This window comes from Rhinoraja longicauda, chromosome 5, assembly GCF_053455715.1.
Source record: "Rhinoraja longicauda isolate Sanriku21f chromosome 5, sRhiLon1.1, whole genome shotgun sequence".
Taxonomy (NCBI): Eukaryota; Metazoa; Chordata; class Chondrichthyes; order Rajiformes; family Arhynchobatidae; genus Rhinoraja; species Rhinoraja longicauda.
The window spans coordinates 5191334-5207431 of NC_135957.1; the positions used below are offsets into that span (position 1 = coordinate 5191334).

A 16098-nucleotide genomic window follows, 5' to 3' on the forward strand; every position below is an offset into this window, starting at 1 on the left:
ATCACAGAAGAGATTAAGATGCAGGAATCTTAAGCAAAAAACAAAACTGCTGGAAGAACCCAGTTGGTCTCGTTGGGTTGTTGTTGTTTAAATTAATTAAATTATTGCATCGTATGGGAGGCGCATTCCCAATCTCGTTGTTCCCCTATACAATGACAATAAAGATATATTGTATTGTATTGTATTGTCAGGTGGAGGGAAATGGATAGATGACGTTTCTGCTCAGGACTCTTATTCAGACTAATGAAGTAGAGGGGAGATAGTTAGTTTAGAGATACAGCGTGGAAAGAGGCCCTTCGGCCCATCCAGTCCGCACTGACCGGCAATCCCTGCACATTAACACTACCCTACACACACTAGGGACAATTAACCTACGTCCCTGTACATCTTTGGAGTTTGGGAGGAAAACGAAGATCGTGGAGAAAACCCACGCAGGTCACGGGGAGAACGTACAAACTCCGTACAGACAGCACCCGTAGTCAGGATGGAACCTGGGTCTCCGGTGCTGCAAGCGCTGTAAGGCAGTAACTCTACCTGCGCCACCGTGACCGTAGTCAGTAGAGAGAGATGAGAGAGAAGAGGTGGGGCAAGAACTGGGAAGTGATAGATGGATTCAGGTGGGGATGGCCATTGCTAGAGCATTGTTACTCACTCTTTCTCTACTATCTGGCTGACTACATTGGGGCAGCCACCTGCACCCATGCAGAGCTCATTATCATCACAAAAACTGTCACCAACTTCCACTCTGTCTTCAAATTCAATTGGATCATCTCTGACGCCTCTCTCCCCTTTCCTAATCTCTCTGACTCCATTTCAGGAGAAAGACTGTCCACTGACAACCAGCACAATATCACTGGATCCCTCAGCTGCAAGCTTTCTATTAGGTTTAAGACAGTTATGGATAGAGACAGGGCGGGTCCCACGAGTTAAAATTCTAAATTGGAGCAAGGCCAACTTTGAAGGTATAAGACAGGAAATTGCTCATGTTGATGGAGCAGGTTGCTTGAAGGAAAGGGAACGCCTGGAAAGTGGGATGTTTTTAAAAGAGTCCAGGACATGCACGGTCCTGTTAGAGTGAATAACAAGGCGGGTGAGTGTAAGAAAGCTTGGATGATGAGGGAAATTGAGGCTCTGGTCAAGAGTAAGAAAGAGGCATGGGGCAGGTAAAAGCAGCTGGGATCAAGTGTACCCCCCCCCCCCCCCAAGGAGTTTTGGAAACTGAGAAGCAAGCTAAAAAAGGAGATCAGGAGGGCCAAAAGGAACAGGAGATAGCTCTGGCATAAAGGATAATCCCAAGAACATTTGTCAGTACGTAAAGTGAAAAAGGGTAACCGCAGAGAGATGGGACCCTCAGGAATCAAAACGGCCAACTCTAGTTTGGAGCCACATGACATGCGAAAGATCCTCAACAGGTATTTCTCCTCTGTTTTTACTGTGCAGAAAGACATGAGGATCGGGGAACTTGGGGCAGTCAATGTAAGTGTCCTCAGAGCAGTTGATATTATGGGTGAGGAGATGCTGTAGGTACTGCCGTGTATGTCCTGGGCACAATCAGATATACGAGGACATTATTGGAAACTAGAGAGGAAATTGTGGGAGCCCTGGCTGTGATTTACGAGTTGCTATTAAATACAAGAGAGGTGCCAGAGGGTGGCAAATGTTGTGCCTCTATTCAAGAAGAGCTGCAGGGAAAAGCTGGGAACAATAGGCCAGTAGTCTAACATCTGTAGTTGGAAAGTTACTGAGGGATAGTATATACAGGTCTCTTCCTCATGGCGCGGGGTGCGGCTCGGCCGCAGGGCCTAACATCGCTGGTGCGGCTCGGCCGCGGGACTTAACAGTGCCCGGTGCGGCTCGGCCACGGGGCCTAACATCGCCCGGCGCGGCTCGGCCGCTGGACTTAACATCGCCCGGTGCTGCTCGGCTGCTGGACTTAACAGTGCCCGGTGCGGCTCGGCCGCGGGGCCTAACATCGCTGGTGCGGCTCGGCCGCGGGACTTAACAGTGCCCGGTGCGGCTCGGCCACGGGGCCTAACATCGCCCGGCGCGGCTCGGCCGCTGGACTTAACATCGCTGGTGCGGCTCGGCCGCTGGACTTAACAGTGCCCGGTGCGGCTCGGCCGTGGGGCCTAACATCGCTGGTGCGGCTCGGCCGCTGGACTTAACAGTGCCCGGGCCGCGGGGCCTAACATCGCCCGGCGCGGCTCGGCCGCGGGACTTTTCATCGCTGGTGCGGCTCGGCCGCTGGACTTAACATCGCCCGGTGCGGCTTGGCCGCGGGGCCTTCCATCGCCCGGTGCGGCTCGGCCGCGAGGCCTAACATCGCCCGGTGCGGCTCGGCCGCTGGACTTAACATCGCCCGGTGCGGCTCAGCCGTGGGACTTAGCTGCGCACGGCTCGGTCGCGGAGCCTTCCACCACCCGGTTCGGCCGCGAGACGTCTCAGCGCCCGGTGCGGCTCGGCCGCGGGGACTTCCAACCCCTTGCGGGGGACTGTGCGGGTCGGTCGGGGACGAGCTGTCTGTCCGTGGGCGTGGGGAAGAGAGTGGAAGTTTTGTTGCCTCCATCACAGTGAGGGGGTGTTTGGAGTCACTGTGATGGACGTTTGTGTTGGGGTCGGGTGTCTTGTGTTCTTTTTGTGTATGACTGCTATGTAGTTTCGTTCGGTACCTTGGTACTGAATGACAAATAAAGCTCTGTTGAACTGTTGAACTGTTGAACTGTTGAACTGTTGAACTGTTGAACTGTTGAACTGTTGAACTGTTGAACTGTTGAACTGTTGAACTGTTGAACAGGCATTTAGATGGACAATTAGGGATAGTCAGCATGGCTTTGTACGTGGGAGGCCGTGTCTCACAAACCTGATAGATTTTTTTGAAGCTGATGAGGGCAGAAATGTAGATGTTGTGTACATGGACTTAAGCAAAGCATTCAACAAGTCTCCGCATGGTAGGCTGCTCTGGGAGGTTAGATCGCATGGGATCCAAGGAGAGATAGCTGAATGGATAGAAAATTTGCTTCATGGAGGCGAGCAGAGGTGATGGTGGAAGGTTGCTTCTCAGACTGGAGGCCTGTGACTAGTGGTGTGCCTCGGGGTTCAGTGCTGGGCCCGTTGCTGTTTGTCACCTACATCAATGATTTAGATGAGAACATACATGGCGAGATTAGCAAGTTTACAGATGACACAAAAGTGGATGGTATTGTAAATAGTGAAGATGGTTGTCAAAAATTGCAGCATGATTTTGATTGGTTGGCCAGGTGGGCTGAAGAATGTTGATGGAATTTAATGCAGCAAAATGTGAGGTCTTGCATTTTAGGTAGTCTAACATGGACAGGACTTACACAGTGAATGGTAGGGCTCTGGGGAGGGTTGTAGAGCAGAGGGATCTCAGAGTGCAAGTACATAGTTCCTGAAAAGTGGTTTTGCAGGTAGTTAGGATGGTCAAAAAGGCTTTTGGCACATTGGCCTTCATCAGTCAGAGTATTGAGTAATGAAGTTGGGAGGTCATGTTGCAGTTATATAAGATGTTGGTGAGGCCATGTTTAGAGTATTCGGGAGAGAAGCCAACAAGGACCAATCACATCTTTCTGTTGGAGATGGAGCCTTCACCCATATTTTTTCCTTCAGTTTTGCTCTTGCTCTACTTCCTCCCTGATGGAACAAGGATAGACTTACCCGATCCTGACTTTTCACCCCACCAGCCTCGGCATCCAATTCAACAACATTTCTGCCACCTTTAATGCGATCTCACCACTGGTCAAATCTTTCCATCCACACCCTTTCCATTGTCCATTGAGATCACCCTTTCCACAACTCTTTGGTTCGTTCATCCCTCCTCACTCATCCCTCACCTTTCTGTAGGAAGGAACTGCAGATGCTGGTTTACACCGAAGATAGACACAAGATGCTGGAGTAACTCAGCGGGACAGGCAGCATCTCTGGAGAGAAGGAATGGGTGACGTTTCAGGATCTCTCCATCTGAAGAAGGGTCTCAACCCAAAGCGTCACCCATTCCTTCGCTCCAGAGATGCTGCCTGTCCCGTTGAGTTACTCCAGCATTTTGTGTCTATCTCACATTTCTGTCCTTGGCTTTTAATAAGGTCGTCATGGTAGGCTGATCCAGAACATTAAGATGTACGTGATTCACAATGACTTTTTAGTTTAGAGATACAGCATGGGAAAGGGCCCTTCGGCCCACCGGGTCTGCACCGACTAGTGATCCCCACACATTAACACTATCCTACACACACTAGGGACAATTTACACTTGTACCAAGCCAATTAACCTACAAACCCATACATCCTGGAGTGTGGGAGGAAACCGAAGATCACGGAGAAAACCCACACGGTTATGGGGAGAACATACAAACTCCATACAGACAGCACCCGTAGTCCGGATCGAACCCTGGTCTCCGGCCCATCAACTGCTGCAAGGCAAGACTTGGTTGTATGGATTCAGAACTGGCCTATTCATAGAAGACAGAAGGTGATGGTGGAAGGTGATTCTTGGATTGGATTGTTTTCTCTGGAACGTCAGAGGTAGAGAGGAGATTTGATAAAAGTATATAAAGTGAGAGAGTAGACAGTCAGAACCTATTTCTCAGGGTGGAAATGTCCAACACCAGAGGGCATATCTATCAGGTGAGAGGAGGAAAGATTAATGGAGGTGAGCAGGGCATGTTTTTTAAACAGAGTAGTGGGGTCTTGGAACGCATTGCCAGGGGTGGTGGCAGAGGCAGGTCTGATAGGCACATGGATGTGCAGGAATAGAGGGATATGGATCAAATACAGGCAGATGAGATCGGTTTGACATGGCATCTTGTTCGGCAAGGACATTGTGAGCTGAAGCTGTACAGTACTGTGCTGTACTGTACTTTGTTCCACTTATCTTGCACATTTTGTATCTGCATTTTCTCTGTAGCTGAAGCATTGTATCATGCAATGTTTATTTTCTCTTTTGCATGAACTGATGTACTCATGTAGAGCATGAGAGCAAACAAAATAACATTTTTCACCTGTATCTCGATACACATGACAAAATAAATTAATATCAATACCTTGTACTGCATTCCCTCCCCTCTCTAATCCACACAATTATCTCATGCTAGCCTGATTAATACCTTTCCTGATAAATGACCCGACTGATATTCTTTGAGTGAAAAGTTCCCCCAGGTATCTCTATTATCATTTCCTTTTGCCTTACACTATGATCATTTAAGTAATTTAGATATATCACCTATCCTTAACCATAATTTTGTGCAATGCTTACTTTTCATTTTTCTATGCTTATGAACATACAGGTTTCTATTTATAAATTGCCTAGCAGTGGCATATTCCAATTCTGAAAATGCTATTTTGCCAGTTCGTAAGATTAATTTTTAACATTTATCTTTCTCATCATTCATATTTACCTTTGTGGTCAATTTCCTTTCATCAGTTTTGTCAATAAAATTTAAATGCAATTATGAAGTGTGATATTCCAAGAAATTACTAATTTCCTATGCCGTTCCAATATTAAATTATTGCTTGCTTCTGTGACTCCAGATTGAGTAATCTCCTGATTAAACAAACAGAGCTGTTCAGTATAAATGAAGGATCTCAATCCACAACATCAACTGTCCATTTCCCTCCACAGATACAACCCGACTCACTGAGTTCCTGCAGACGTTCTCCTTTTGTTGATCTGGATTCCAGCATCTGCAGTCTCTTAGTTTTGTTTTAGTTTTGAGATAGGGCGTGGAAACAGGCCCTTCAGCCCATCCAGTCCACACTGACCAGCGATCCCTGCATATTAACATGATCCTACACTGGGATCAATTTCTTTACCTTTATACCAAGCCAATTAAAAGTCTTTGTAGTGTGGGAGGAAACTGAAGTTCTCTGTGAAAACCCACGCAGGTCACGGGGAGAACATACAAACTCCGTACAGATAAACACCCGTAGCCATGATTGAACCCGGGTCTCAGGTGCTGTTATTGCTGTAAGGTAGCACCCTACCGCTGTGCCACCCTGCTGCCCTCTTGTATCTCTGTACATAAATTCTATGATAGATCGGATTCTGTTTACTATCTAATAATCCAGAAACATAGAAGCTCTAAATCCATCTGACTGTGAACTCATTAGCCATTATTGTCATGTTCCAAATTGACTGAATTTCTGGACACTCATACTTTTAATCAAATATAGATTGTAATAACATTAGAAACTCATTTTTATAGAGCTGTAAACCCAGGAATGTCCTGTGAGATATTTGAAAGGAAGCCTGAGATAATTTAGCATTGAGACTGAACCGTGGCACAGTTCTCTTGTTTTAACCGTTATTTGCTGTGTTTCATTGTTCTTCAGGTGATTGGGAGAACTGGCAAATATGGGTTCAAGAGTATTTATACCCGCCTGACAGTGAACCGGACTACAATTCAATCCTCGTACCAAATGTGGACAATGTTAGGACTAACTTTCTTATAAATACCATAGCTAAACAATTTAAGGCAAGTACATAATGAAGGAAGTTTTTTGTTGTGTTACTGCTGGAAGGGATGCCCAGGGACAGGGGCAGGCTGCACTTCTACTTATTGTGTGATTTTTATAATCACGGAGATCATCGGGTTTTCATTGATTTTCATGATAATTGTGTTAATTAAACATTAGCATGAGGCTGGTAGAGCTGGTGTTTCACTGTTTGCAGGTTCATTCTCGCTGTGACTTCATGGGTTTAGTTTAGTTTCGTTTAGAGATACAGCGCGGAAACAGGCCCTTCGGCCCACCGGGTCTGCGCCGACCAGCAATCCCCACACATTAACACTATCCTACACACACTACGGACATTTTTTACATTTACCAAACCAATTAACCTACATACCTGTATGTCTTTGGAGTGTGGGAGGAAACCGAAGATCTCAGAGAAAACCCACGCAGGTCACGGGGAGAACGTACAAACTCCGTACAGACAGCACCCGTAGTCGGGATGGAACCCGGGTCTCCGGCGCTGCATTCGCTCCGTGCCGCCCATTTTTGCTTCAGGTTTCCTTTGGATTCTTCACTTGTCTCCCACATCCTAAAGACGTGTGGGTTGCAGATTAATTGACCATTGTAATCTGGGGAGAAGAGTTGATGGAAATATGCAGAGAATAAAATGTGGTTAGTCTAACTGGGTGCCTGGTGGTCAGTGCAGACGTGGGCTCAAGGGCCTGTTTTTGTGCTGTCCAACTGCATGACAGTCTCTGAGGCTGCTCTGTTGCTAAGGGCATAAAATACAAGAATGTTGTAATGTTTGCCTTCTGTAAAAGCACCACATCAACCTCGGACTGAATTCCATTTGCCATTGATGTGATCACCTAACTTTTTTGCAATAGAATTTAGCAAACCTTAATTGTTCCCCTTAACAATGAAGTCTATCACATTTATATGTAATACAGTCACGGTGGCACAGCGGTAGAATTGCTGCCTTACAGCAAATGCAGCGCCGGAGACCCGGGTTCCATCCCGACTACGGGTGATGTCTGTAACGGAGTTTGTACGTTCTCCCCGTGACCTGCGTGGGTTTTCTCCGAGATCTTCGGTTTCCTCCCACACTCCAAAGACGTACAGGTTTGTAGGTTAATTGGCTTGGTAAATGTAAAAAAAATGTCCCTAATAGTTATAGGATCGTGTTAATGTGCGGGTAAGGTGTCAATTTCTAGGCGGTGGTAGCCCCGGGGAGGCGGCGGTGGTCAGCGGCAATGTGCAGGGATCGCTGGTCGGCGCGGACCCGGTGGGCTGAAGGGCCTGTTTTTGCGCTGTATCTCTTAATTTTTTAAGGCTAGGAGCCTCACGTTAAACTTTGCAAAGCCCATCTCCATATGACATACTAGTCACCAAATCTCCATTTGAGCATTTCCTTTTAGTTGCTGAGTTAGCTTTAATTCTTCAGTCTTTTTCGTTCCTCCTAAATTAGACATGTAGGTCTTCATCAAGTAAAAGCCAAGCTCCCAAAGCTAAACCCCTCTCAATTTTGAGGCACAGACAGGGAAAGACCTTTCCAAAAAAAGAACCTCAAAATAGACTACGAATTCGACATTGTAGATGGCAATCCTTACCAGGCCCATGTAAACTTCAAGATAGACACAAAAAGCTGGACTAACTCAGCGGGTCAGACAGCATCTATGGAGAAAAGGCATAGGTGACATTTCGGGTTGAAGAAGGGTCTCAAGCCGAAACATTAGTAATTCCTTCTCTCCAGAGTTACTCCAGCTTTTTGTGTCTATCTTCAGTTTCAAACAGCATCTGCAGTTCCTTCCTAAACATGTAAACTTCACATCTGCAAGATGTAATCATTCTGATTTTGGATGATCAGCCATGATCATATTGAATGGCGGTGCTGGCTCGAAGGGCCAAATGGCCTACTCCTGCATCTATTTTCTATGTTTCATACCTGTCTCTAAGCACCAGTGTGAGGGACATAACAGAAGCATGTGCTTCCTGTTTCTTAAGAGGAAATACAGGCAACAAAGCTTTGGTATATGTCCATTATCTTTGATTTTTATTTCTTTCCCAAATTCCTCCAGGTACATGATACCTGCTTAAAATGCATTTATCTTTTTGACCACTTGGTTTATTACTTAGAAATTAGTAAATACAATTCATAGCCATCTGCCAGCTTGTTGCAAGTTTAAAAATGACTACCTATTCGAGTGTGAAGAAACAACTCTTAACTCTCTGCTCAGAATTGCCCAGTTGACCTTTAGCACTTGTTCACTCTGTGACACTACTTTCCTAGTTAATATGAAGTAAGAATTTATTTATTTCACCGGTAACGATTTTATTAATTGAAAAGTAAATATTTGTAGCATACTGACAGAAAAAGGTCAATAAGGCTTGACAGAGATACTCCTGCATTTCTAAAGGTAAAATAACACAGGAAATATTGCTGGCAAACTGAATTTCCTGGGTTTTGTTACAAACAGGCAGTACTTCTAACCGGGGAACAAGGAACAGCAAAAACAGTCATGATTAAAGGGTATTTGAAGAAGTATGATCCTGAGGAGCATCTCTCCAAAAGTCTGAATTTCTCTTCTGCCACAGAACCCTATATGTTCCAGGTAACAGACAGATTAATGGAACTAGAAGTGAGCCTATTACTTGATAATGACAGTATAATGAAGGTAAAATATCTCCTTTGCATCCTTTTCAAAGCCTAAAGTTTTGTGCTGAAATTCCAAAACAGTGCTTCAATTTCCAACCACTGTCTTGCAAAGAGGCAAACTTGTTTCCATTCTATTATATGCAATGGCTGAGAAATTATCTGGTGCTAGGAATATCGTATTAAATACTTGGGGCCAAACACATTAATTCTTTGACGGCTGGGCACTGTAAATTTTATTGAACTTGAGCGAAGACTACATGGATCAAAACAGCCTTTGCACACCCAAAGTCTTTCCTTTGCTCAGTCCACCTGAACCTACCTGATCTCCCGGGTGCTAAACACTTTAATTCCTCTTCCCATTCCCACACTGACCTTTCTGTCCTAGGTTTTCCTTCATTGTTAGAGTGAGGCTAAACGCAAATTGGAGGAACAGCATCTCATATTTTGCTTGGGCAGCTTACAACCCAGTGGTATGAATATTGGTTTCTCTAACTTCAAGTAATTCCGGAATTTCCTCTCTTTCCATCCCTCCCCCACCCCAGTCACACCAGCTTCCCATTTTCACTCTACAAATAGCTAACAATGGCCTGTTTCCTTTATTATTGTTAGTTTTTTGCATATCTTTTGTTCATTGTTCTATATCTCTCTACATCATCGTCCATATCTCTCGTTTCCCTTTCCTGTGGCTTTCAGTCTGGAAGAAGGGTCACCCATTCCTTTGCTCCAGAGATGCTGCCTGACCTGCTGAGTTACTGCAGCCTTTTGTGTCTATCTTCAAAGTCCTTGCATTGCAGAGTAAAAGGAAACATACTTTATTGATTCTATTGTCGACACAAAATGCTGGAGTAACTCAGCATCTCTGGAGAGAAGGAATGGGTGACCGTTTGGGTCGAGAACCTTCTTCAGATTTTATGGCTGTGACCACTCGGGTTTTCTTCAGGTGCTCTGGTTTACTTCCATATCCCAGAGCTTTGCAGGTAGATAGACCAATTACCCAATATATATGTGAGCATTTGGGGGAAGTTGCTACGAATGTTGGGACAATAACAGATGGGGCTAATGTAAATGATTAGTTAATGCTCAGCAGAGACTCAGTGAGCCGTACAGCCTATTTCCATGCTCATTTGCGATATAACCAGCAACAATGTAATTGGCCTTCGCTTGTCATGTATTGCATGATAACAAAGTCAGTGCAGTGTGGTTATGAGGTTTACATGGACTTCAGTAAGACTTTTGACAAGATCCCAAATGGATTGGGCAAAAAAATAACAATTCATTGGATGAATTGGAAAATTGGATCCAAAATTATCTTGTTAATTGATGATAATGGTTGCGGATTTCTGCTGTGATTGAAAGCCTGGTGTACCACAGGGAGTAATGCAGAGACCCCTACTGTTAGATAAATCAATGACTAAAATGTCCTCGGTACACAAGATTATGAAAACCCTAGATCAGGCTAATGGTAAGAAACTTGCTCTCAAGGTAATGGTTCTCTCACGGTCTCTCATGGTTCATCTCGATAATGGTTGCAATCTAAAACTGCCTGAGAAGGTTGGCAAGACAGATTATCTCACAACATTTAAGAAATATCTGTAGCAGCATTCAAATGATAAAGACATGGAATTCAACAGAGCAGGTATTGATAAATGGATGATTGTAGATTACCTGATGGTCAGCGTATGGTGGAGATAAGTAGGGAGAGGTGACAGAACGCTGGTGTTTACAGATGCTCTCAGCCCGCAGTACTTCCTATCTTTTATAATATGTTTTCCCTATTGTTTAATAATTCATTAACTTTCATTCTCAGAATATGGACAAAACTGGCAAACAATAGACAATAGACAATAGGTGCAGGAGTAGGCCATTCAGCCCTTCGAGCCAGCACCGCCATTCAATGCGATCATGGCTGATCACTCTCAATCAGTACCCCGTTCCTGCCTTCTCCCCATACCCCCTCACTCCGCTATCCTTAAGAGCTCTATCCAGCTCTCTCTTGAAAGCATCCAACGAACTGGCCTCCACTGCCTTCTGAGGCAGAGAATTCCACACCTTCACCACTCTCTGACTGAAAAAGTTCTTCCTCATCTCCGTTCTAAATGGCCTACCCCTTATTCTTAAACTGTGGCCCCTTGTTTTGGACTCCCCCAACATTGGGAACATGTTTCCTGCCTCTAATGTGTCCAATCCCCTAATTATCTTATATGTTTCAATAAGATCCCCCCTCATCCTTCTAAATTCCAGTGTATACAAGCCCAATCGCTCCAGCCTTTCAACATACGACAGTCCCGCCATTCCGGGAATTAACCTAGTGAACCTACACTGCACGCCCTCAATAGCAAGAATATCCTTCCTCAAATTTGGAGACCAAAACTGCACACAGTACTCCAGGTGCGGTCTCACCAGGGCCCGGTACAACTGTAGAAGGACCTCTTTGCTCCTATACTCAACTCCTCTTGTTATGAAGGCCAACATTCCATTGGCTTTCTTCACTGCCTGCTGTACCTGTTTTGTTCATCAGTCTGTAACGTACATGTTTTGTTCATCAGTCTTTTATGAAATGTCCTCCTGAATCAACAGCTCCCTGCAAGAAAGGGAATCCTGGCAGACTTCAGCTGTGACAACTGAAACAGTGAGAATCCTGTCCAGCCACTCAAACCTACCCAAACTGCACAGCAGGATGGCATTCAACTATTCTAAATTTTCTTCCGCAGTCTGATCATGATTTGTAAAACACATGGAACTATGATGCAGTAATGTGGATACTTTTATAACTATTGGGCACGGGGTACTGATTGTGGATGATCAACCATGATCGCAATGAATGGCGGTGCTGGCTCGAAGGGCCGAATGGCCGCCTCCTGCACCTATTTTCTATGTTTCTATGTTTATTATTACAACAAAAGCTTTTCACTGTACTTCGGTACATGTGACAATAAACTAAACTAAACTATTATATGTATTATCTTCGCAGAGAACTGTTGAAAGTTATGTGGAAAAGAGAGTAGGAAGTACATATGGACCGCCAAGTGGACGGAAAATGACTATATTTGTTGATGATATCAACATGCCAGTTATCAATGAGTGGGGAGATCAGGTAAAATATCATTTGGCTTAGGTATCTCACACTGGTTTTAAAAAGTAAACATTCAGTCTTGTGTATATGTGTGTGTGTGTGTATATATATATATGTGTATACTAGACCAAGTGGAACCTCTCCTGCATTGGGGCAGCACCCTTTCCTCCTCCCTCCCCCCCTCCCCCCCCACCTTCCCCCTTCTCTCCTACACCCTCCTTTCCCGTCCGTCCTCCCCCTCACCTTCCCCGCCCCCTCCCTCCTTCCCTCCCCCCCTCCCCTCCCTCCTCCCCTTCCCCCCTCACCTTCCCCCTCCCCTTCCCCCTTCCCCTTCCCCCTCCGCCCTCCCCTTCCCCCTCCCCCTTCCCCCTCCCCCTTCCCCCTCCCCGTTCCCTTCCCCTCCCCCCACTCCATCCCCTTCAACCCCCCTCATCCTCCCTCATCCTCCCTCCACCCCTCTCCCTCCCCCCCCTCCCTCGGAGATAGATTTAAACTTTAAAATGTGAGTAACTTAAAAAATATAACACCGATTTCAATGAAACTTCTTCCATTAGCACCAAAGGGATGACGGTGAGTAAGGTGGGCCTAACATTGTTGCGCTATCATGTACCGTTTTGGCTGTAGTTCAGGAACAAACAAACAAATAAACGAGAGTTTCAGTATATAGATATGTGTGTGTATACAGTGCATTCAGAAAGTATTCAGACCCCTTCACTTTTTCCACATTTTTGCTACGTTGCAGCCTAAATTCTTTTTTTAAAATCATCAATCTACACACAAAACCCGAAATAAAAAAATGTTCAATAGATTCAGGATCAGTTCCTGTGGATTGGAGGGTAGCTAATGTTATCCCACTTTTCAAGAAAGGTGCGGGAGAGAAAACGGGGAATTACAGACCAGTTAGCCTGACATCGGTGGTGGGGAAGATGCTGGAGTCAATTATTAAAGAGGTAATAACGGTGCATTTGGATAGCAGTAAAAGGATTGGTCCAAGTCAGCATGGATTATTGAAAGGGATATCCTGCTTGACTAATCTTCTGGAATTTTTTGAGGATGTGACAAGTAAGGTTGGGAGGTTGGTGAGCAAAATTAGGGCACATGGTATTGGGGGTAGGGTATTGACATGGATAGAAAATTGGTTGGCAGACAGGAAGCAAAGAGTAGGAATAAACTGATCCTTTTCAGGATGGCAGGCAGTGGCGAGTGGAGTGCCGCAAGGCTCGGTGTTGGGGCCGCAACTATTTACAATACATATTAATGATTTGGATGATGGAATTAGAACACTAGTAAGTTTGAAAATGACACAAAGCTGGGTGGCAGTGTAAACTGCGAAGAGGATGCAGGGTGACAGGTTGAGTGAGTGGGCAGATGCAGTATAATGTAGATACATGTGAGGTTATCCACTTTGGCGGAAAAAACAATGGAGGCAGAATATTATTTCAATGGTGTCAGATTAGGTAAAGGGGAACTGCAATGAGACCTTGGTGCCCTTGTACACCAGTCACTGAAAGTAAGCGTGCAGGTAGAGCAGGCAGTGAAGAAAGCTAATGGCAGGTTGGCCTTTATAACGAGAGGATTTGAGTACAGGAGCAAAGAGGTCCTTCTGCAGTTGTACAGGGCCCTGGTGAGACCGCACCTGGAGTATTGTGTGCAGTTTTGGTCTCTTAATTTGAGGAAGGACGTCCTTGCTATTGAGGCAGTGCAGCGTAGGTTCACGAGGTTAATCCCTGGGATGGAGGGATTGTCATATGAGGAAAGATTGGAAAGACTGGGCTTGCATTCACTGGAGTTTAGAAGGATGAGAGGGGATCTTATAGAGACGTATAAAATTATAAAAGGATTCCACACTGATTGCCTCTCCGTGACCTCTTGCACTATTACAATAGGCCTAAGGCAGGCTTGAGGACAACTCTTTATCTTCTCTCTTGGGACATTGCAGCTTTTGGTCTGTATCAAAACTGGCCATTCCTGCCAGCCATGGTTTTGGCTCTGTTTTTTTTTTCTTGCTATTTGTTTAGTTTTGTTTAGAGATACAGCACGGAAACAGGCCCTTCGGCCCACCAAGTCCGCACCGACCAGAGATCCCCTACACACACTAGGGATCGTTTTACATTTATATATTTGTACTTAAGGCAATTAACCTGTAAACTTGTACGTCTTTGGAGAGTGGGAGGAAACTGGAGATCTCGGAGAAAACCCACATGAATCACAGGGATAATGTGCTAACTCTGTACAGACAGCACCCTTAGTCAGGATGGAACCCAGGTCTCTGGTGCTGTGAGGCAGTAGGTCTGCCGCTATGCCATCGTGCTGCCCTATTTGTCTAGTCTTTTCCGCTAGGCAGGTCATAGAGCCTTGCTATTTACAACACATTACATTGAGAAAGTAGCATAATGTGCTTCTAAACGCTGTTTTAAATGTTCTTATTAACTCACTTGCTATCGCCTGGTCAGAGGTGTCCCCTTTTTTCTACCCATCCGTACCCCACCTTATCTGCTGCTGAAAACCAATTTCATATTCTCTCTTTCCCAGATCTCATGAAAGGTTGTGTTCCTGAAACAAATGGCTATATGCTGCCTGACCTAAGAGTGTTAACCATTTTCCGTTCTTATATGGGATTTCTTTATTTTCTGAATGAATGAGCTCACACTCCAATTTATCAAAAGTCGATACTATGTGCGGTGGGAGAGTTGCTGCCTTACAGCGCTTGCAGTGCCGGGGACCCGGGTTGAATCCTGACTACGGGTGCTATCTGTACGGAGGAGTTTGAACGTTCTCCCAGTGACCGCGTGGGTTTTCTCCCAGATCTTTGGTTTCCTCCCACTCTCCAAAGCCGGACAGGCTTGTAGGTTAATTGGTTTGGTATAACTGTAAATTGTCCCTAGTGTGTGTGGGATAATGTTAATGTCCGGGGATCACTGGTCAGTGCAGACTCGGTGAAGAGCCTGTTTCCGAGTTGTATCTCTAAACTAAACTACACATCAAAACTTTTGGAACATTTTAAGAAATAGTATTGATCATTTTCTTTCTTTCAGATCACTAATGAAATAGTGCGTCAAATGGTAGAAATGCATGGGATGTACAATCTGGACAAACCAGGAGACTTTACTAAAATTGTTGATGTGCAATTAATGGCTGCAATGATCCATCCTGGCGGTGGACGCAATGACATTCCTCAACGCTTAAAGCGGCAGTTCACAATCTTCAACTGTACACTCCCCACTAATGCTTCAATTGAGAAGATTTTTGGTAAGCACTGGCTTGTCTTTAGAAGATCCTCATTTTTGGTCAGCAAATGCAACCTCCATTCTGTGTCTATTGTGCTTATCATAAATATTCCACGCCGATCGTTGTAATACAATACAATACAATACAATATATCTTTATTGTCATTGTACCCAGGGGTACAACGAGATTGGGAATGCGCCTCCCATACGATGCACTAATTTAGGTAATTTAGACAGCAGCAACCCAACGAAACGAACAGTTGTAACAGTTTTGGACAGGGTAAAGTGCAAGTTGATCTATGCGTTGTGGCCATCCGGCTCAGCAGGACCGGTTCATAGCAGCTATAGCCCTGGGGATGAAGCTGTTCCTGAGTCTGGAGGTGCGGGCATAGAAGGCCTTGTATCGTCTGCCCGATGGAAGGAGTTCGAACAGACTGTTGCAGGGGTGTGAAGAGTCTTTGTGGATGCTGGTGGCTTTTCTGAGGCATCGTGTGTTGTAGATGCCCTCCAAGTCTGGTAGCTGTGTTCCGATGGCCCTCTGAGCTCTATGGACTACCCGCTGTAGAGCTTTCCTTTCTGCCTCCGTGCAGCTGAGGTACCACACAGGGATTCCATGCGTTAGGATGCTCATGCGTTAAATGCCAGTTTACTATCATCTGAAACTTCAATACTAACATA

General features: G+C 45.2%; 1 protein-coding gene across 1 annotated transcript in view; it reads left to right on the forward strand.

Moving 5' to 3' along the window:
• Positions 1 to 16098, forward strand: part of LOC144593828 (dynein axonemal heavy chain 8-like) — a 460724-nt gene that overhangs the window by 282013 nt on the left and 162613 nt on the right. Inside the window, 4 exon segments of the mRNA XM_078399946.1 lie at positions 6345 to 6491; positions 8946 to 9076; positions 12092 to 12214; positions 15229 to 15442. Coding sequence (XP_078256072.1) covers positions 6345 to 6491; positions 8946 to 9076; positions 12092 to 12214; positions 15229 to 15442 — 615 coding nt within the window.